The sequence below is a fragment of the Gekko japonicus genome, unplaced genomic scaffold (assembly GCF_001447785.1).
Source record: "Gekko japonicus isolate JY-2015 unplaced genomic scaffold, Gekko_japonicus_V1.1 scaffold1617, whole genome shotgun sequence".
NCBI classification, from domain to species: Eukaryota; Metazoa; Chordata; class Lepidosauria; order Squamata; family Gekkonidae; genus Gekko; species Gekko japonicus.
The window spans coordinates 86,766-108,270 of record NW_015165291.1 but is presented as its reverse complement, the minus strand read 5'-3'; the positions used below and the strand labels follow the sequence as shown (position 1 = coordinate 108,270).

Genomic DNA, 21,505 nt, shown 5'->3' with positions numbered 1-21,505 from the left:
GGCCTCAGAGAGTCAAAGAGGATGCATGCAAAGGTGTCTCCCCTGCCAGGGAGAAACCTTGGTATGACTCCAGCCAGCCCATCATTTTATTCAGTTACAAGAGCCTCCGCAAAGTCACCGTAGAGGATCTCAAAATCCCCAGAGCCACCTGGTAACTAATAGGATCTAATAATTTCCAAAGTTGGACCATCTGAATCGGCTTACTACCCCTGAAAGGAGGAGGCAGCAAGATCAGCTGTGCCTTCAGAAGATAGTGATCTGATCCAACAAGGGCTGAATCTCCAGCCTCTTAATCAGATCACTAGGAAGCCACTCAGTACAGTAAAGCAGATCCAGTCAACTCATCCAGGGACCCTCAATGGCAAACTAGGTGGACAGTAAACAGCAGGTTCCCTAATTTGTTCCTGGTGCTCAACACAAGGTATATACACTCGAAGCTACCCTCTGTCTGCACCAGATATATAGTTACAGAGAAAGATTCATGGAAAAGAATAGCTACCACCCCCAATCCTTAAGTTTGAGATTGGTGAAGGAGTTTGTTTATTCCTTTCTTTTGCCTTTAATGGTACAGCTCTTTTGGTCACAGCCTTAAGTCTAATCTCACAGAGAGAGAGAGAGAGAGAGAGAGACTCTAGTCACAAATGTTTTTTGATTTTAATTTTATGCTGGGTTGCTAAAAGGTAGGATGCCAGTGTCCTGATGATATATGGGTCCTTATCTCATAAGAGAAAAGAAAGGCTCTGGTTAATATTTGTGAGTTTATCCTCAAAAATTATTGAATATTTAAATATTAAAACATTTATACCTTGCCTTTCTTATTGACTCAAGGTGGCATACAAGTAAAAATTAAAACATTTAAAAATTAAATTAAAAATAAAAATAAAAAAAACTGGCAATTCATGTAACTGTCATAAAACAGGTAACATATGTTCTCATTTGGCTAGCTCCTCACCAGAATTGGGCTGCTGTATCCTGGGTTGGTTGCAGGCAGGGCTGTGTCAGCATGCTTCTCCAGATGCAAGCAACTAAAACACTCTTAGCAGCCTTCCTTCTCTTCCCCTTGTACTCGTAGTGCTTTCAGACAGGCTGGTGTCACTGACCAGAGGCAGGCAGATAACGGCAGGAGAACTAGACTGCTTAGTCTCTCCTTCCTTCTAGAGGTTGCCAGGAAGACTGCTGACACTCAGCTTGTTCAACAAGTGGACTGCAAAGCACAAGATTCAGCGTGACACCTGCCCCTTTTGTGTGGCATTGGCTACTTTGTAGATAAATTATCATGGAAAACAGAGTACTGTGACTCAAACCAGTTCTAAAGATCTGGTTGTTGCATGAATGTAAAGTCCTTCCAAATGTTAGGTTAAGGTTTAAGGTACAGGGAAGAAACAGTATAGCAACACAATCCACAACATCTCCAAGTGTTGTGAGATGATTTTTACATTGTGGTCAGTTTTTATATTCTATTATATACAAATAAAAACATTTACATTTTATGAAAATTAACACTCTAATTCTGGAACTGCTGTGTTGATGCTTTCAAAACAAAACCTACTCAGAAGGATCAGAAGCACTTTCTATTTTATTATTCATATTTTTAAATGGTCAGGTTACTCAAGGTTGTTAAATTATACAATGCATGCTTTTATCATTCGTTTTTAGATGGGTTGGAAGTAAGTGGAGAGTGCTTTCTTTTCCTGTGGGCCAATATGTAGAGCTGATTCTGAAGTGAGGTGGAAAAAGGTGTCCTATCAAGACTTAAATTGTTCTTGATCTTTCTCTTGGGGGTAGGTGCATATAAGTAACAAACACAGGTCCAAACTGTATTTATATTTCTTCATATGCTATAAAGAAATCTTTGTCCATGTTAACTCTGAGCCTGGAACTCACAATGTAAACCATTATAATTGTTGTCAAAATTGATTTTTTTAGCCCACTCTGGTTCCTTTTTATCACATATGTTTTTGTACTAATCAATGTAATGGAAATGAATGGGGAAAGCAAAACAAATGAGAAACTAATGAAAATTTCATTTGATTTATTATGGATAGAAAAAAAATGAGAATCCTATAGGATATACACCACTGACAATACAAAGTAATGTAGTTTAGGCATTTTACATTGGACATATAAGAGGGAACAGCATGCAGAGATTACAGAAGGGTTGCAGGATGGAAGGAAGAGTGATAACAGTGTAACTGACAGGCTGGCCCTCTCCACTTATGAGGAAATCCTGTGGGGTAGAGAAAATTGGTTGAGTCTTTCATCGAAATCACTGAGACTCTGTAAGATATGCACCTTTAAATTGCCTGTTAAGTGGGAATCCTTCATTTTATCTCTTTGAGATTGGGCAGATATATAGAACAGTATAATAGATGAAAAAGTCACAGCATTTGGTTGTCAAACCACTGACATTACAGTTACAGGTAGAGGCTGAGTCTCTCGTTGAAATCAGCAGGGAATGAGATGGGCAGAAACTAAAATTAATGAGTTCATACTAGTGAAAAATGAAATCAGTGTAACTGAAGCAAATTAAAAATGAAACAAATTGGGTATCTAATGAAAACTGCAGCTACTGGGAGGCTATATATGTAGAGACAATTAATCGCATATTATTTGCTGCATGAGCATCTGTTTCTGGGAATGTAATGTACAGTGTTAGTTATCCATTAGTTAGTGTTAAGATAAAATTTATCTCCTCTTTGCAAGCCCTCAGTAAAGAGAAGTTAGAGAGACTGCATTCCCAAATGTTTTGTAAAATGCCAGTTGAGTAAAAGCTAATTTTGTGTTCCCTTTAGTTACCTACAATGGCTTAATAAAGGAAACTTTTCAATCAGAAGCTGGCAAAATACATAGCATCTAGGAAAACAAAGCCTGCAGTCTGCTTCCTAATGACTCCGTCACATGAAGTTGCCTTAAACCAAGTCAGACCATTGGTCTACCAAAGTCAATATTGTTTACTCTGCCTGGCAGTGACTCCCCAGAGTCTCAGCCAGATGTCTTTCACATCACCTACTACCTGACCCTTTTAAGTGGAAATAGCAAGGAGTGCACTTGGGAGCTTCTCTGCATACAAAACAGATGCTCTGCCACTAAACTATGGCCCCTCCCCAAATCTATCAGATTACTATGGAAGTCTTTGTCACAGGTGCAGAAATTGGGTTGTATTTATCTAATCTTACATGTTTATACTCTCAGGTAATATATGCTTTAAACACTAAGAATGATGAACATGAAGCTGCTATCCAAGCCCTCAAGGATGCTCACGAAGAAGAAATCCAACAAATTCTTGCAGAAACCAGAGAAAAGATTCTACAGTACAAAAGTAAAGTTTCTGAGGAAATGGATTTGAAGAGAAAGATCCAAGTTTTAGAAGAGTCATTGGAGGACCATAAAAAGAGGAAGCATCAAGCCCTAACAGAATTTGAAGCTTATAAGGACAGAGTTGAGGATATGCAGCTTTGTGCAGAAGCCCAGCATGTCCAACGTGTAGTGACTATGTCGCGGGAAGTGGAAGAGATTAGAAAAAAGTTTGAGGAGCGGTTGCGAAGCTTTATACAGTTACAAGTACAGTTTGAGAAGGATAAGCGTTCAGCTCTTGATGAGTTGAAAGCTGCACATAGGCTTGAGGTTCAAGAACTTATGAAGACGCATCAGTGTCAGAATGCAACTTTAAGTAAGGGACAGGAAAAGTTGGAAGAGCTCCACAGACGGGATGTGGAAGAGCTGAATGCTAAAGTTGAAGATCTAAGACTGGAAAGGAAAAAGCTCATTGAGGACTATGAAAGTAAACTCAGCAAAGCTCAGTCTTTCTATGAACATGAACTTGATACTATGAAAAGGTCCCAACTGTTTACAGCCGAAAGTCTGAAAGCTTGCAAAGAGAAAGAAATGGAACTAAGGAAAGAATTTCAAAGCCAAGAATCTATTTTACGGAAAAACATGGGGAAACTAAAGACTGAATTGCAGATGGTACAAGATGAAGCAGGCAGTCTACGAGAAAAATGCCAGAAGCTTCAAATAGCATTAAATACAGCAGAAAACAATGTACAGGTGAGATTACCACTGTTAAATAATCAATTTGCTTAGAAGAAAACTAACTTTAAAATGAAAAGTAGTATTTAGCCAGTCACTATATGGATTGCTTATGAACTTTCAAGTCTTTGTAACTACTATTTAGCTGAGTTTTTCTCCTTCCTTTGGTGGGTTCCGTGTAGTGATTTTGCCTAATGTGGCCAGTGGGATGTTCCCACTCTTTTTTCTTTTCTTTTTTTGAGACTCTCCATCTGAAGTCATATTTATTTTAAGCATGACTTGTGGTGTTCCTGGGACTTTTCCCTTTAAGATGGAGCAAAGTGAACCCTGATGTATTGTCCAAGTCTGATAATGACATGCTGATTGTATGTCCATAGAAGTGCTTCACACTGGTTGCTTTCATGCCTACTGTGCAGTAAATCATAACAGAATATTATCTCTTTTTTAAAATTTAGGATTCACATATTTGTGCAAAGAGAGGTCTTAATCAATTAAAGCACCGTGCTCATTTGTTCATTCATTTGAAATTTATTTGTTTCATTTATACTTCACCTTTCTCTTCAGTGGGGACCCAAAACAGTTTACATCATTCTTCTCTCCTCCGCTTTATACTTGCAACAACCCTGTGAGGTAGGTTTGGTAAGAGTTTTTGACTGGCCCAAGATCACCCAGCAAGCTTCCATGCAGAGTGGGGATTCAAACCTGGGTCTCCCAGATCCCAGTTGACATCTAACCAGCGTCATTGGGAAATGTATAAAGTAAATTGATGGCAGCTTCACACTATACAATTCAATACAAGAACTCGTGGGCACTCAATTAAATTGCTGAGCAGTCAGGTTAGAATGGATAAAAGGAAGTACTTCTTCACCCAAAGATTGATTAACAAATGGAATTCACTGCCACAGGAGGTGGCGGCAGCTACAAGCATGGACATCTTCAAGAGGGAATTAGATAAGCATATGGAACAGAAGTCCATCAGTGGCTATTAGCCACACAGTATAGATAGGAACTCTCAGTCTAGGGCAAGTGATGCACTGTATTCTTTTTGCTTGGGGGGGGGCAACAGTGGGAGGGCTTCTAGTGTCCTGGCCCCACTGATGAACCTCCTGATGGCACCTGGTATTTTTGGCCACTGTGTGACAGAGTGTTGGACTAGATGGGCCATTGGCCTGTTCCAACATTGGCTTCTCTTATGTTCTTATAAACTTTTAAAATAATTTTAAACAATTTTATTCTGTCTGTTTAAAGAAGAAGAGAAGAGAAGAGATTGGATTTATACCCCGCCCTTCACTACTCAAAGCGGTTTACAAACGCCTTTCCCTTCCCCTCCCCACAACAGACACCCTGTGAGGTAGGTGGGACTGAGAGAGCTCTGACAGAAACTGCTCTTTTTCGAGAACAGCTCTTATCAGAACTACGGCTTGTCCAAGGTCATCCAGCCAGGTGCAAGTGGAGGAGTGGGGAATCAAACCCGGTTCTCCCAGATTAGAGTCCATGCACTTACCCACTACACCAAACTGGCTGTTAGTCTGTAACAGTAACAGTATGTAACAGTAGAAAAGAGCAAGAGTCCAGTAGCACCTTAAAGACTAACACCTTAAAGCACCTTAAAGACTAACAAAATTTGTGGCAGGGTAAATGAGCTTTCATGAGTCATTGTTCAGTTCAGTTCAGATAGACCAGTTGTAATTCTAGGTGATGTCCAGCTCTCCCTGGAGGAATGGCTGCTTTGGAGGATGGAGTCTACCCCTCTTAAGGTCCCTCCTCTTCTTAAACACCACCCTCCCCAGGCGACATCCCCCTTATCTCTAGGAATTTCCTAACCTGGAATTGGCAACCTTATCTCCTCGCCACTCAACAGTCAATCTACCTTTATCTGGCCCTCACTCCCTCAGCAGCCTTCACCTAGGAAAACTGTGGCACAGTTATGTAGTGCCAGCCACTGGGCCAGGCTAGGGTTGCCAGCCCCCAGGTGCAGGTGGGGGTTCCCCCACTTTTGGGGGCTCCAATCTGCTGCTGGCCACCTGGCCAGTGGGGGAAGCCCCGCCCCCAAGAGCAACCACCCATGGCCTCCTCTCTCCCTCCCCTCCTGAAAGATTTAAAGGGCTTCAGCTGATCGGCAGGGAGCACGTGGCCCACCGATCAGCTGGAGGGCCCTTTAAATCTTTCAGGACGGAGGGAGAGGGGCTGTCACCAACCACATGCTCCGTTCACAAAAAGATTCTTTAAAGGGTCTTTTTGTGAGGGAGGGCCTGCGGCGTGCAGGGCTGATTTGCCAGCAGTGATTTACTTTTGGGATTGAGGCACGTGTGCTGCCACCCTGCTTGCTGTGAACAGCATGGCAGCATGCAGGGCTGGCTGTGAGTGGGGTGGTGGCATGTGCACCTGAATTCCAAGCAGTGAATCGCTGCTGGGAAATCATCCCCATGCACCGCAGCCCTCACCCCACTCGCATAAAGGCCCTTTAGAAGGTTTTTTTGAGAGCAGAGTGTGTGGCTGGTGACAGCCCCTCTCCCTCCCTCCTGAAAGATCTGAAGGGCCCTCCAGCTGATTGGTGACCTATGTGCTCCCTGCCGATCAGCTGAAGCACTTTAAATTTGGCAGGAGGGGAGGGAGAGGGGTGGCTGCAAGTGGTCACTCTGGGAGTGGTGGGGCTTGGGGCATCCCCTCCCACCCCAGAATGCCCCCCAAATCCCCCCACTGGAGTGACAAGGGGACCTGACAACCCTAGGCCAGGCCCACTTGCATTGTAGAGAGCCCTCAAGGACTTGTGGGGGGGCTAACTTTCCTCTGTATCCCCCTCCCCACACTATTTTCTAATTTCTTCCACCTGGCAGATCCTTTCCCCTTTACCTTCCTCATTCTCTTGTTCGCAGCCATTCACCAACCTAGCTTTTATTTGGCTCCCAATTTCAGCTATATTTATTATTTCGTTTTATTCATTATTTCTTTTTGGGATTTTAATTCCACCCTCCCCAAATGGGCTCAGGGCAGATCAAAGACTCTTTACAATAAAATCATGTTAAAGTCATAAAAACAATAAACAATAAAATTGGTAGCAGCAATATAAATCTGTTGGGGCTGCAAGGTGGAATCAGATGGACCCTTTCAGCAGGTTGGGGACTAAAGAGCCAGTTTGGTGTAGTGGTTAAGTGTGTGGACTCTAATCTGGGAGAACCGGGTTTGATTCCCCACTCCTTCACTTGCACCTGCTGGATGACCTTCAGCAAGCCATAGTTCTGGCACAGCTGTTCTTGAAAAAAGAAGAGTTTCTGTCAGAGCTCTCTCAGTCTCACCTACCTCACAGGGTGTCTGTTGTGGGGAGGGGAAGGGAAAGGAGCTTGTAAACCGCTCTGAGACTCCTTTGGATAGTGAAGGGTGGGGTATAAATCCAATCTCCTCCTCCTCCTCCTCCTCCTTCTAAAGCAGGCAGGCCAACTGAGGTTGACGCCTACCGCCTCAGCTGAAGGTCTGGTGGAACAGCTCTGCTTTGGAGGCCCTGCAGAACAATAAAAGGTCCTGCAGGGCCCTGATCTCCAGTGGGAGCTGTATCCATTATTCTCCTCTCCTCCTTTTTATCCACACAACAACCCTGTAAGATAGTTTAGGCTGAAAGTATGTGACTGGTCCAAAATCACCCAGTGATCTTCCACAGCAACACGGGGATTCGAACCTGGTTCTCCCAGACCCTACTCTGAAACTCTAACTGCTATACCACACTGGCTTTCATAAGGTGGCTGCTGTTCAACAGTAGCAAGCAGCCAGGCCTAGCTGAGTCGTGCAAGTCAGGTGGTATCAAGGCACTCAAAGGTTACTGCCAGGCTTAGGGTTGCTAACCTCTGGGTGGGACCTGGAGATCTCCCTGAATTACAACTGCAGATGAGAGATCTGTCCCCCTGGAGAAAATGGCTGGTTTGGAGGGTGGGCTCTGTGGCATTATATTCAGCTGAGGTCTCTCCCCTCCCCAAATCCTGCTCTCCTCAGACTCCACCACAAAATCTCCAGGAATTTCCCAACCTGCAGCTGGCAATTCTAGACCAGGACTGGCCCCAAGGAATCCTCCCTCAAAGGCCAAAATAGGCCTGGAAAGGACCCTGCCCCCTCCCCTTGCTTTTTTATTCAAAGAAGCCCACCTGGCGTACTTTGGTTGCCTAGCAACAGCCACTGAGGGAATCTGTTGCTTAAAACTACAGGTGCTCCTATTATCATTGGGGGGGGGGTTAAATCCCCCCTATGTTTTGTTTTTAGATTTCACCTTTTTTTGCAAATCTGGGCCCCTTTCAGGTTTGGGGAAAGATCTGTCTTGCTCATTCACAGCTCCAGTCACCAGATTTAAGTATCCAAAGATTGACCAACTTTGCTATTAGAATATAAGAGTTGTTTTTATTGTGTTTTTATGTTTTATTCATAATGTGAGTCACCATGAGTCACAAGGGAGAAAGGCACCTAATGCTTTAATTTTTTTTTTTAAATGTAAAAATGCCAAGAGACATCTTCACACCATCTCTCGGTTGACTTATATGATTTCTCTCAGCCCTCCTAGACTGGCCAAAGCTGGGCGGGGAGCTGAACCAGCTTGTGGGCTGCATCCTACTTACACATCTCCAGTTAGCCATTTCAGGTATTAAAGGATTAGAACTTTTCGGATTGTTTTGAGATACTGATGAAAAATGAGGACAAATGTTTTATTCTTTCTCCATTCATGTGGGTTCATTTGTTAATTCTGTTATTATCTGCAGACCTTCTGTGACTCTGGGCAATTAGAAGATCTCATTTGCTTTCCAGCTCCTCTAATTAACTGCAAAGTCTATTTGGTTTCCATTCTAGAACACTAAACAATGAGGAATCTTCAGTTTTCCTGGGAATTTTGCATAAGCTGTTGGCTAAATAATGCAGTCATTAATATTTAGCACAATGGCATTTTCAGACTTCTGTCTCTATGCATTTTAAGTACTTATCAATTTTCTATGACTGTCATCTAACATAACTTACGGCTTGGAAAAAGGGTAAAAATTGTATGTTGTATATGCATAATATATGACTGATTTGCATGCATTGAGAGATAGCTTAGCCATTCCATTTTCTTGTTTGTTGTAAGTTGGTTTTTAAATTGACATCTTATTTTTTCTTCATTAAAACTCATTTTGGTAAGAGGAGTATACTATCTTTCTCTAGTTAAGCTACATCTTTACGTGTCATATAAAATTAACTTTTGTTAGAACACAATGTCAATGTTTATAATATTACCATTGAGTCATGTTTTTACAGAGAAGTTAAAAGCAAAGGATTAAATTTAGCAAGGTATTGTTTTCTAAGGTCATTTGTGAACAGAATGCTCAATGGTTATTTCCATGTAACATCAATAATATTGTGAACAGTGGGTTGGATCCTGCTTATGGAAGCACATCGAAAGCCAGTTTGGTGTAGTGGTTAAAAGCGTGGACTCTGATCTGGGAGAACTAGGTTTGATTCCCCAGTCCTCCACATGCAGCTGCTGGTGTGAACTTGGGTCAGTCACAAGTTCTTTCAGAGCTGTTCTCTCAAGAGCAGTCCTTGGAAGAGCTCTCTCACCCCCACCTACCTCACGGGGTAGTGGGGAGGAGAAGGGAAAGGGAAAGGAGATTGTAAGCCGCTCTGAGACTCCAAGTGAAGGGTGGATTATAAATCCAATCTCTTCTTCATCATCTTTCCCCATCTTCCTGTTCTTCCAGCAGCCCTTAAAAACCCCAGAAGAGCTGATGCTAGAGGTTGAGAGAGCCACGTTGCTACAAGACATAGGGGTTGCAGTAAGGAGCAGGAACTGAGTGATCTCCTTTTTGTTTTCTGGCATAGGAAGAATGGCAAAGAAAGCTTTCTTACAAGCTGTCCTTCCAAGAGAGATAGTGGCTAGTTCAGTGATTGTATGGCCTCTCAATGACATGTGACATTTAGTCTGTGAGGTTCCCTTGACCCCATTATCTGCTTTGGGGGGATTTTAGGGAACTACTGGGTAGGGTTGCTAGCTGATGGCTGGTCCCTGGCATGAGATGGGAGCGGGGACATGAGGAGCACTGTTTTTATGATGGTGTGACCTCACATTACTTGTGGGGGGAAACTGGAAGTGACATTACACTGGAAACTCAACCATAGAGTGTTCTGCAATTTCCAGAATGGTATGATGTCACTTTCTGGTTTTCCCCAGAAGTGATGTAATGCTAACAGTGATTTAAAAAAAAAACACACCTTAATTTTTAATTTTTCTCCTTGCAAGCCAAAGGAGCAGCAGCAGGAAGCAGGGGTTGGGTGACACCATAGTGCCACCATAGTGCGAGACCTGGCAACCCTATTGCTTGGGGGGGGGGGGGAGAGCAGGGAAGGTGGTACTCATGGTGAATAGGATCAAATCCAATGTGCCATAAAGTATGCATATTTGGAACAGAATATCTGCAAGCCTTTCTTTTGAAAGAGTAAAAATATAGATGTGAATTAATCAGATTTGTATGCAACAGCCATGCAAGAGCTTATGAAAATTTTAAAAATTATTAGTAAAGCACTGCAAAAAAGGTTCAGGCAAGAAGGTGATTAACTGTCTTTGTTTGATAAATTGAGTAATAATCCTTCAGTGCTCAAATGCTATCTGAATTGGTAAATTTAATTCATACATGTTCAGTTGGTCCAATTTTGTCTAACATAATGTGTTTTTGTAGGCTCTTCAAAAACAGCTAGATGATGTCAAAGAAGAGGAGATATCTTTGTTAAGTAAACACAAGGAAGTTGAAAGTGAGCTAGCTGCTGCTAGGGAACATTTACAGCAACAGGCCACAGACCTTGTACTAAAAGCCAGTATGTATGATTTTATGGGCTAATGTGTAATCTTCATGAAGTGTTTATTTAGAATGACATTTCTGTACATTTTTTATTTTAAAAATCTTAATTATTCATTTTTATTGAAAGTAAGTTGAGGCACAATTGCCTTTTTGAAATCAATTTTGCTTTTCAGTCTAGGGTTGCCAGGTCCCCTTGTTGCTCCGGCGATGGGATTTGGGAGGGCATTCTGGGACATCCCTGATGTGATAACGTCACCTGGACGTGAAGTCTGGCGTGCTCTGGCCCCAAATGACCCCTGGTCTTATAAGACTGAAATGTTCTCTGAGTAATTTCTGATTGTTACCACTTTACAGATACCATTTTCCTCAGCGATTATAGATTACACAGCTACGGAGCTTGCATTATTGCTGTTATCGTGAATTATCTCTGATTACATTTAAGTCTTACACAATTACATTTCATCCTGTACTTCCTGCATTTCATGACCTTTTGACTTTACTGTTTACAGCTTTTTTCATGTATATGTGTGTATTTATTTATTTATCTACTTAGTGAAGGCCCACTCCATGGATTGATGGAGTGAGCTCTAGTCCATGAAAAATTATACTAGAATAAAACCTTTTTAGTTAAAAAGGTGACAAAACACTATTTATTTCTGCTACAATAGACTAATGTAGCTATCCTTCTAGAAGTAGAGAATATATTAATGATTTCTGTTTTCTTGAAGATGGTATCCTATTCAATTAGTTTATTAAAGTTGGCTATTGAGTAGTTAGGGGTGAAGAGAGCAGACTACTAAATATCTTAAATATCCACTGTAATAGTCAAGTGTGGCCCAATCTGCAGCTATCTAAATCCATAGATTGGAGCCACATTGACTATAAGCAGATAGTTCTGCAAATTTGGGGGACCCCCCAGTTTTGAAGAAAAATCTGAAAACTTAAAAAAAGACATTTGGGGGGTTTAAATCCCCCCCAAAATAAAATAGCATTGTTTGAGTGTGCACAGGCAACATACTTACCTTGATTCTGAAGAGACTCCATGAAGTCTGAGGACCACTCTGGGCCCAGCCATGGGGATGGCACAGTTCGGGAGCCACTTCAGGCCTGGCAGCTGCAGAGTCCAGGAGCTGCTCCAGGCTCAGCAGCAGCATTCTGCTGGCCCCCAAAGGCACTGACACAACAGCCCCCAGGGCCTTGCTGTGGACACGGTGGCTCCTTGTTGCTGAGGCTCTCAGAGCAAGGGCAGCACCAATAAGGACAGGCCCAGTAGCCAAAGAGGAGTTCAGCGTTGGAGGGGGGGGTGAGAAAGACAGCTGGGGGAATATTGACAGAGAAGGGGACGGGGAAGATTGTCAGAGAAGGGGAGTGGGGAGAGATATAGGGGAGAAGATTGCAGAGAAGAGGGGGGAGAAAGAGTGGAAAGATTGACAGAAAAGGGGAGAGGGTGAGAAAGAGGGGGGAGATTGTTAGAGAAGGGGAGGGAAAGAGAGAGGGAAGGTTGGCTGTTAAGGGGAGGGAAAAAGAGAAAGGGGGAAATTGACAGAGAGGGGCGAGAGTGAGAAAATGAGGGGGGAAGATTATCAAAGGAGGCAAGAGGGAAGAAAACAAAGGTGGAGGGATGAGATGCACCCTCCACAAGTTTCTTGCGGGTCCTTGTAAAAGTACTGAGTGATGTTAATTGTTCTCTAATGTAATATTAGATTTCTGTAATGTCAGAAAATTTGCTTTTTAACAATAAACATAATACTGCATGATCTTGTATGCATTAGATTATGATTTTTATAGGTTCAATGTGTTTAAATATTACTTAGACCATATGAGTTCATTCTCAGAAAGTGCAAGAATCCTAAGATTTTAAATTAGTGCTTTATTTTTGCAGGTCACATTGGAATGCTTCAAGCTACTCAGATGACCCAGGAAGTTACCATACAAGATTTAGAATCTGAAAAGTCCAAATTAAAGGAAAAGCTGTCGCAGATGGAAGAAGAAAGAAATCTATTGCAAAGCAAAACACAAAATCTAGATGAAAGACAAAGGCAGCAAATTCTTGCATTGGAGAAGGTGAATGTTCTCCCCCAACCCAACCCAATTGTAGTTTCGAACTGATACTATGTATGTATGCAGATGTCACAAACAAACTCAGAGATGTTTGTGATAAGAAAAATAACTGATTTATTCCTTTAGTCTTCTCCTCTCATGCAGAGTCAAGATAGGAGTATTCTGGATTTTCTTCCATCAAACCACAATTTGTTATGATGTCTGAATTCAGGCCCTTCATCAAATTGGGGTTGTTTCTTGACTATAAATAGGGATTTAAAACAAGGATTAAACCACAGTTTAGAATCTCAGTTTGTACTCAGTCTTAAATTTGTTGACTCACCTAAATTAGGATGTCACAACACATTATGAATAGTTTAAAAGCTTCTTAAACCAGGAAATCTTCATTCTCAGCTCCATCTATGAAGGAAGCGGAAAGGAACATATACACTCAAGAATAAAGTAGACTGTGACACACCCCTTTTCACTCAGAGTCCCTACCACCCTCCACAACCTTAGCTTCACAGGTTCAGGGTTACAGGTAGGTCAGGCAGTCACAGTTCATCGCCCAGCATGCCTTTTTTAAAACACATAGAGAGCCATGACCATTTTATGTACCAGACTCTCTCTCACTCACAGAGATACCACCAAACAAGGTAGCCCAGTCGCCTTTAATAATCACCCCTCACTCAGACACTGTACAGAGCTATTGGGGCTGGGTACTGGGTACTCAAACACTGTTTCAATCACACGCTGCCACAATTTATTCAAATCCTAATATGCATTTATGCATATCAGCATATCTCAGAAAAAGCCACTCCTGAGGGTAGGGGAACCCTCAAAACCAGCATGGGATGCAGCACAGAGAACTGCAGCAAGAAGGTGGAAATTGTTGCAAATTGCTGCACCCTGCTCTTATGCAAAAGGAGCTGAAGCTCAAACAGAAGAGCTTCTCCAGTGGTCCTAGTGGTGGGGCAGTCTTCACTTAGTAGCTCCTCCTCTCTGCAGGCAGGGTCGTCATCTTTGCAATCCCAGAGGGGAGGGGCTTATCCCAGAACTCTCCAGTTTGTTCGGCCCTGTCTAGCAGCTGGATGTCTTTGGCAGTGCTCTTCAGAGCACAGCGATCCCATTAACCAGCTTACTTAAAGGACATTTTCGCAAGTCACCCGTTAGGAAGAAAAAAAGGTTGGAGGAAATTGCAGGGAGCAGAAAGGGCTTCTGCCCCATGCCCTGCTCTGCATCGTGGCAGAGAGAAACCGGGAGCACCAGGGATTACCCTCACACCACAGCACTTGCCCAGTCAGGCACTGCAGTGGGATCTCCAGCCCTAGGGCCGGGAGTTTCCCCAGCCACCCCACAGGGGCGTAAAGTGCCAGTGGTAGCCACACCGGAACGCCTTGGCCCTCCACATGACCCCTAAATTGCCAAAAGGGCTGGTTTCAGCAAGGAGACTGCAGCACCCACAGTCATGATCTTCCCATCCCTCCAGAACCTCGGTAAGGCCTAACCAGTTTATTCTCCAAAGGGCCTGCTTTGTGGCAGAGGAGAGCCCTTTTCACTTTCAGTTTTGGGGGAAGGAGTCCAGTTTATTCTCCGAAGGGCCTGTCTTATGGCAGAGGATAGCCTTTCACTTTCAGTTTTGGGGAAGGAGTCGAAGGCAGGCCTTTCTACCTCCCAGCCCCATGATACCTAATTCTCTGGCCTCTACCATTCCTGGGTCCCAGCCAAATAAAGAGGGAAAGAGCCCACTCCCTAGACCTCTCTGGGGTTAATGCCTAGGCCAGTTTCCTAGCCTAAATTATGAAGGGAATGAGGTGGGTAATCAAGGAGGCCAGGAGTCAGACCAGCCAAAGCAGGACACCAACAAGGTCACCTGCCAGACAGGGAAGGAATTCCCCATCTAGCAGTGCCTCCCTAGGCATAAGGTCTGAGAGAACATCTTCCTCCTCCCCATTCCAAAAAGACAAAGACAGGCCATTCTTCCAGGCACAGCAGGGAATCTAGTCCCCTCCTGAGCCATCACTATGAAGAATCTGAAGTCTGAGACTCCTCATCCATGAGGAGAAAAGGGGAGCTGTTGTCGGAGGAAGGGGCCATGGTCACCACAATGCAGATACATCTCTTCCCTCAGCAAGTGTCTGCTAAATTACTCCCAAAAGTGTTGCACGTATTATAGATTTCATGTAACACCTAGGGGAAGGGAGAACCAGACCCAAATTTCCCAGATGGGTTGGACAGAGCCTCCCCAAGGTGGGGGTGGCCCCACTGGGATCCCTTTCCCTGCAGTCTTTAAAAGTGCAGGTAGAACTGAATGGGAAGCACCAGCCAGAACAAAGTCTGACCATTCTCTTTATTTCGAAGTTCTGTTCCTTGGTACCAGAAGCTGCTAAGAGATTCAAGCTGCCCCTAGTGGATAATCCCATGGCAAGCCTGTGTTCAAAGCTAGTGCTTTTGGTGGGGGTGAATAGTTTTCTCAGGGACCTTGCAATAGACGGATAGAGTAGGCTGTACGCCAGGAATCTGAAGCTTCCTCAACAGTGTTGAGAGCTTCTATGGCATGCTCCATGTCCACCAGAGCTGCTTATTCCTGGGTGTCTGATCTCACAGCAGCAGACAGCATCCCAAGGAACTAAATAATATAATATAAAATAAAAATGCTCTCACAACAGCATTTGTGGCAGATGCTTCCTTGGATGACATCCAGCTATCGGCCAGAGCCATGGCCTCTAGCGTAACAGCCAGACGTCATGCCTGGCTCCAGAGTTGGGAAGTGAATCCTTCAGCACAGGCCACGGTAACCAGCGTTCCTTTCAGGGGTGTCAACCTATTTGGTGAAGGCATGGACAAGGAAAAGCATTGCCGTCCAGGAAGGAAGACAGTCTAGGAAACACTTCTCTTCCTTTCAAGAGTCCAAGTGACCTTCATGGGCCAGTTCTACTAGGTCCTTCAAAGGAGATGGCAGCCCAAGCCACAAGGCAGTAACAGAACTACCTTCTTTAACAAGTCTGGACAGAACATCAAGGGATGCTAGAACGGTTCTTCAGCATGACTATGCTGATACTTCAAGCACCCTAAGAGCTGGAGATTATCTGCAGCTCCTTGCAACTCACTGGTAACACAGCGCAAATGACAAGTTGGTCTTTGATACAGTCACAAATGGCTTTTCCTTTGAATTCAGTTTGATTCCACTCAATCGTTTTATTTGTGTACCAAGAAATTGTTCCAACCAGAAGTATCTCCTTCTGGAGAAGGCCATTCAACACTTGCTGGGCATTGGGGCGATAGAACCAGTGCCAGAAGCACAAAAGACTTTGGGGCTCTACTCCATTCTTTCATAGTCCCAAAGAAGAATGGGGATATCAGGGCCATTCTAGACCTCAAATGGCTGAACAGTCATATAAGGATCAAGAGATTCATAATGGAGACCCTCAGGTCAATTGTAGCATCCTTCCAGATTGGAGACTTCTTGGCATCAATAGATCTCTCAGAGGCCTATTTGCACAACCCTATCCGAGAAGCTCATCAAAGGTTCCTGCAATTTGCTTATGATGGGAGGCACTCCCACTGCCGGGTTTTTCCATAAGAGTTAAAATCAGTGCCAAAGGTATTTACCAAGGTTCTGGTAGTACCTGTAGCATATCTGAGGACTGTTTCTTTCCTGGAAGACCTCTTAATCATTGAGGTATGGAAAAAGTGAACCAGACAGCGTCTTGTCTTCAGGAACTCGTTTTTCTGGTCATCTGGGAAAAGAACAATCTACACCCGACATAGAATGTACTCCACCTAGAGCTATTAATAGACACTGCCCAAGACACGGTCTTCGTGTCATCAGAGAGACAGGAGAAGATTCAGACAACAGTTGGCGAGGTCCTTCAGAATTCCAAGGCAGAACGGATCCCTGGCAAAACAGCCAGGGATGATGGTATCTTGCAAGAATGTTCTGCAGTGGTCCAGTTTTCACGCCCATCCACTCCAGAGGTTCCTGCTCCCATATCAGGACATAATTGTCACCAAGGCGTTCAAGCTTCTGCTGTTACCTGGACACCCAATACAGGAGCTCAGCAGGTGGACTGTTCCCTCCAGGTTCCAGGACGGGATTCCCCTAAGGCAGTGGTTCTCAACCTTCCTAATGCCGCAACCCTTTAATTGGGCCCTGGCCTGCCTAGGTAATTTAGTTCCCAGCAGAGCCCCCAGAGTGTGACTGTTGAAGTCCACACAGGGGATATGTGGACTTGAGACATGTGAATGAGATTTAAGATTACAGTAAATCCTCAGATAATACATGGTTCAAGTGTATGTGAGTTTTGGAAAAGTGCCTAATTTTGAAATACTTCCATTACAGAAAGTGAATGAAGCAAGGGAAACACAAAGAGAATATTATGAGAAAGAGTTAATAAAACTGCAAGCCAGACTAGAAGGAGAAGCTGCACAGCTAAATGAGGCTCATTCTAAGACCTTGGAGGAGTTGGCATGGAAACATCATAATGCTCTTGAGGCAGCACATAGCAATACTACCAAGGAAAAAAAGAAACTGCAAATGGTAAGTGATCCATAATGTGAGGAGTATTTCTGTTTGCTTTGTAAAGAGATCTTGAGTAAATTTTAACACATTGTAATGGTTCCTAACCTTTTCACTACCATGATTGACAAAATCTTTACTTACTCAAATAATTTTATGTAAAAGAGACACTCTGTGTATTAAGTTCCCTGTGCTCCCAGATTTTGTTCTGTTGGTGATGAACAGACAGATGGAATTGGCTTCCTCATCTTTTCAGAACACTTTCTGGAACATTCCATTTTCTAGTTTTTACATCTTTCCCAAGGGAATTTGGAAAACTAGCAGATAGGACTGTGGGTTAGATATGCTAGTGCTGAAAGATCCATGAAAGTGACAAATTATCATATTCATGGCCATGTAAGTTATGTAGGCATATTGTCTGTTCATGGAGCACCAGCTGTCTGAATCATTGGGACATGTGTACAGACTGCTAGGTGAAAAGTTCCTGGTTAATTTTATAACTGCTGCTTCCATTGGTTAGACATGTGAGTTCATTTTCCACAATAATAAAAAAATTGCAACAATCTACCTTTGGTTTTTTCCAGTGCAATCCTGTGCTGAGTTATTCCTGTCTATGCCCACTGAAATCAGTGGATATAAACTGAAGTAACTGCATAAAATTCACTGTTCTTCTTCTTGTTTCCTGTACGAAGCAATTATGTTGCTATGTTATAGACTATATAAATATTTTAGACATGGAGGGCAGATGAGCATACCTCTTCTGCCTTCCAACCTATAGGCTGGTACATATATTACAGATATGGCCTGGCTGTGGTCATTGATTTTATTTTTGTACTGCTTCTGTTTAGTGTGTGCATCAGTGTTTTTTTAATCTGTATTAACCCTAATAATCAACATGAAATGTTTTGTTAAATGTTATAAATCTGCTTTCCTGACCTGGATAGCCTAGGCTAACCTGCTCTCATCAGATCTTGGAATCTAAGCAGGGTTGGCCCTGGTTAGCATTTGGATGAGAAACCATCAAGGATTACCACAGTCACTATTCAGAGGCACACAATGGCAAATCATCTCTGAACATCTCTTGCCTTGAAAACACTGTGCGGTTGTCATTAAGTTAGCTGCAATAAATAAATAGTTATTCTGTCACTTGTGATATTGTGCTCAGGTATTAGATATGGGGAAAGAGAGTTGACATTTATAGCACTATGACTAATTATTTAAAAACAAGAAGCCTTTTCATTTATTTTATGAATAAGTAACATGCACAAGTACAGCAATCAGGCCCTGTAGACAACATAGCAACATTCTCTGTGTTAAAATTGTACCAGTACCAGTAACGTCTTGCACTCAGTTTATTCGTACAGTTATTTTATAAGCATATGTTGTGTTGGGTTGGAATCTGAACCCTGGTCTCCTGAGCCCAAGTCTAGTACCCTAACACTCGCACCATTCTGGCTTTTAAACTTATATTTCTAATATGAATTTTGAATCAGCATGACATGTTCTATTCTGTGTTTCATTTTCTTTAGGAGTTGGAGCAGCATTTTGAAAAAGAGAAGCTACATTTAGAGGATGAGAAAAATCAGCTTCGACAGCAGTTGGAAAACCTGAGGGAAGAGCTGACAGCCAAGCTGACTGTATCCAATCAGGAGGCAAGAATCAACTTTGTCTTTTCAGCTAACTGTCATGTGCATTAGCCCATATTTAATCAATGATGATATTATTCTTAGTTGATGTTTTAAGTTTGCATATTAAGCTTTGGTCAGTACTCTTCAGTTTAGAGCCAACATTCTCCAAACTTTTTTTTACATATACAGTTTTATATTCACTAAAAAAAAAAAAGATATTATGATATTATATGGGATATCATAGGCCTACTCCAACAATGTGCCTGGGAATCAAGTGCATTGTTTAACTAGTTACTGACCATAACCGCTGTCAGGGCTTTTTTTGTAGAAAAAGCCCAGCAGGAACTCATTAGCATAATAGGCCACACCCTGACAGCATAGATCATTAGCATATTAGGCCACACCCATGACAACACAGCTCATTAGCATATTAGGCCACACCCCATGCCTTCCTTTGGCTTGTCTGGGCACCCCGCAACTGCGGGGAGCCCGGGCAAGCTGGCCCTTGGAGGGTAGGAAAGGCAGTTTAAACTTCCAGGCCCCCCTTGGCCCGCCCACCTCGGAGTCGCCGGGAGGGGGTCACTCTCCAGGCCTTCCCTCTGTAGCCACGCACGCAGAGGTTTTGGCTGTAGTGGGCGTGGCCAACTCTGAAGCCAGCCGGAACTCCGTTCCTGTGCGTTCCTGCCCAAAAAGAGCCCTGACCGCTGTCTAGCATTTGTAGCTGGTAACTGCATACTCCTTGTTGTTTGAATAGTGGTAAATTCATGTCTTCAGGAATAAGCCAAGAATATCAGTATGAGGATAAAAACATACACTGAAAAATCCATGTTGTTCAAACCCATGCTGCATTAACACATTAGCACTCATTCACAACTGGATTTTTCTTTCACAGCTCAGGATGTGAATGCTTGTTCCAGTGCAGTGACAGTGCAGCATCCAATGGCACGTTGATAAAACATTACCCAGGCCAATTTGGGTTATAAGTGGACCAAAGTAACAGATGGCTTTTAAAAAGCATCAAACAAATATATAGCAGATCTTTGTGTACGCTAAGATTACCATTATGCTTTATTGTTGAGTGTGAATTTTCCCCAGCCCAGATTCAGTACTCTAGCAGTTATGCCCTGCTGGCTTTTTAACTTTAATTTTCAATATGAACAAACACAGTCAGTATGCTATATTGATATGGCTGCATCACCTTTGGTATAATTCTGTTTTGTAGATACCATGTAATTTGGAAGTTTGAGTTCTTTTTATTTTTTGAGTGTACTCAAAGAAGGCGGGACTGCCTTCTCCGCTATGTGAGGCTCTACTGATAACAACTTGTTGGTGATCCCTGGCCCCAACCTGGTGAAACTCTCTGCCATATGACACCAGGGCCCTGTGGGACCTTGTGCAATTCCTCAGGGCCTTTAAAGCAGAGATGTTCCTCCAGGCTTTTGGTTGAGGACAGCAATGGTTGGTTGCACTGGCTGGCACCCTTCCCTCTCCCCTCTCTCTATATATTTTGGTTAAGTTCCCCCCTCCCAAAAAAAGGGCTGGGCAGTCCAGAATGGGAACAAAAATTGTAAATTGCCTTCTGGGATCTTTTATTCTAGTTTTATCTTTTACTAACTCTATATGGATATTTTAAAATTTGTATTTTGTTTTATGGCACTTTACCTTTTGTACATCACCCAGAGCCCGGCATAAGCCAGGATAGGGTGATTAATAAATCAATTCCAATAATAATAATTATGATGTTGATGACGATGACAACGACGACGATGATGATGATAATTTGTTTGTAAAGTAGGGTTCTCCACCTGACACACATATACACCCACCCCAAATTATGGGGGCTTATGGCTCAGCCTAAGCCAAATACTTGCCGAGGGTTTTCATTCCATTAGTCCTAATCAAAAAAGCTCCAACAGGTCCCATGGAGTTTTCCTTGCTTTGAAGAGTAACCCACCATGCCATATTGCGAAATGTTTTTAAAATGTTTTGAATTCATTGATGCTATTTTTAAAATGTTATTCCTTAGTAAGGCATAAAGTTCCAGAATATTTTATTGTAAGCAGGGCTCTTTTTTTTGTAGAAAAAGTCCAGCAGGAACTCATTAGCATAATAGGCCACACCCAGCAGCAGAAACTCATTAGCATATTAGGCCACACCCCCTGACTGCACCACTCATTAGCATATTAGGCCGCATTCCCATGTTACCAGAAGTGTGGTCATCCAGCCACACCCACCTTTTGCTTCTTATTCTGTTTACCTTGTTTGTTGTCAAAACCCAGGGCTTTTTTGGTTGCAGGAACTCCTTTGCATGTTAGGCCACACACCCCTAATGTAGCCAATTCTAATGAGTTTCTACTGCTGGGTGTGGCCTGTTATGCTAATGAGTTCCTGCTGGGTGTGGCCAACTTGGGAGCCAGCCGGAACTCTGTTCCTGTGCGTTCCTGCCCAAATATAGCCCTGATTGTAAGCAACCTAATACAAAT

General features: G+C 43.0%; 1 protein-coding gene across 1 annotated transcript in view; it reads left to right on the top strand.

The window, feature by feature from the left end:
* The window catches only part of FAM184A (family with sequence similarity 184 member A), an 80,999-nt gene that overhangs the window by 18,347 nt on the left and 41,147 nt on the right, over positions 1–21,505 (top strand). The window contains exons 2-6 of the mRNA XM_015410356.1: positions 3,193–4,047; positions 10,716–10,851; positions 12,718–12,899; positions 17,218–17,415; positions 18,924–19,046. Coding sequence (XP_015265842.1) covers positions 3,193–4,047; positions 10,716–10,851; positions 12,718–12,899; positions 17,218–17,415; positions 18,924–19,046 — 1,494 coding nt within the window. The remainder of the gene's footprint in view (positions 1–3,192; positions 4,048–10,715; positions 10,852–12,717; positions 12,900–17,217; positions 17,416–18,923; positions 19,047–21,505) is intronic.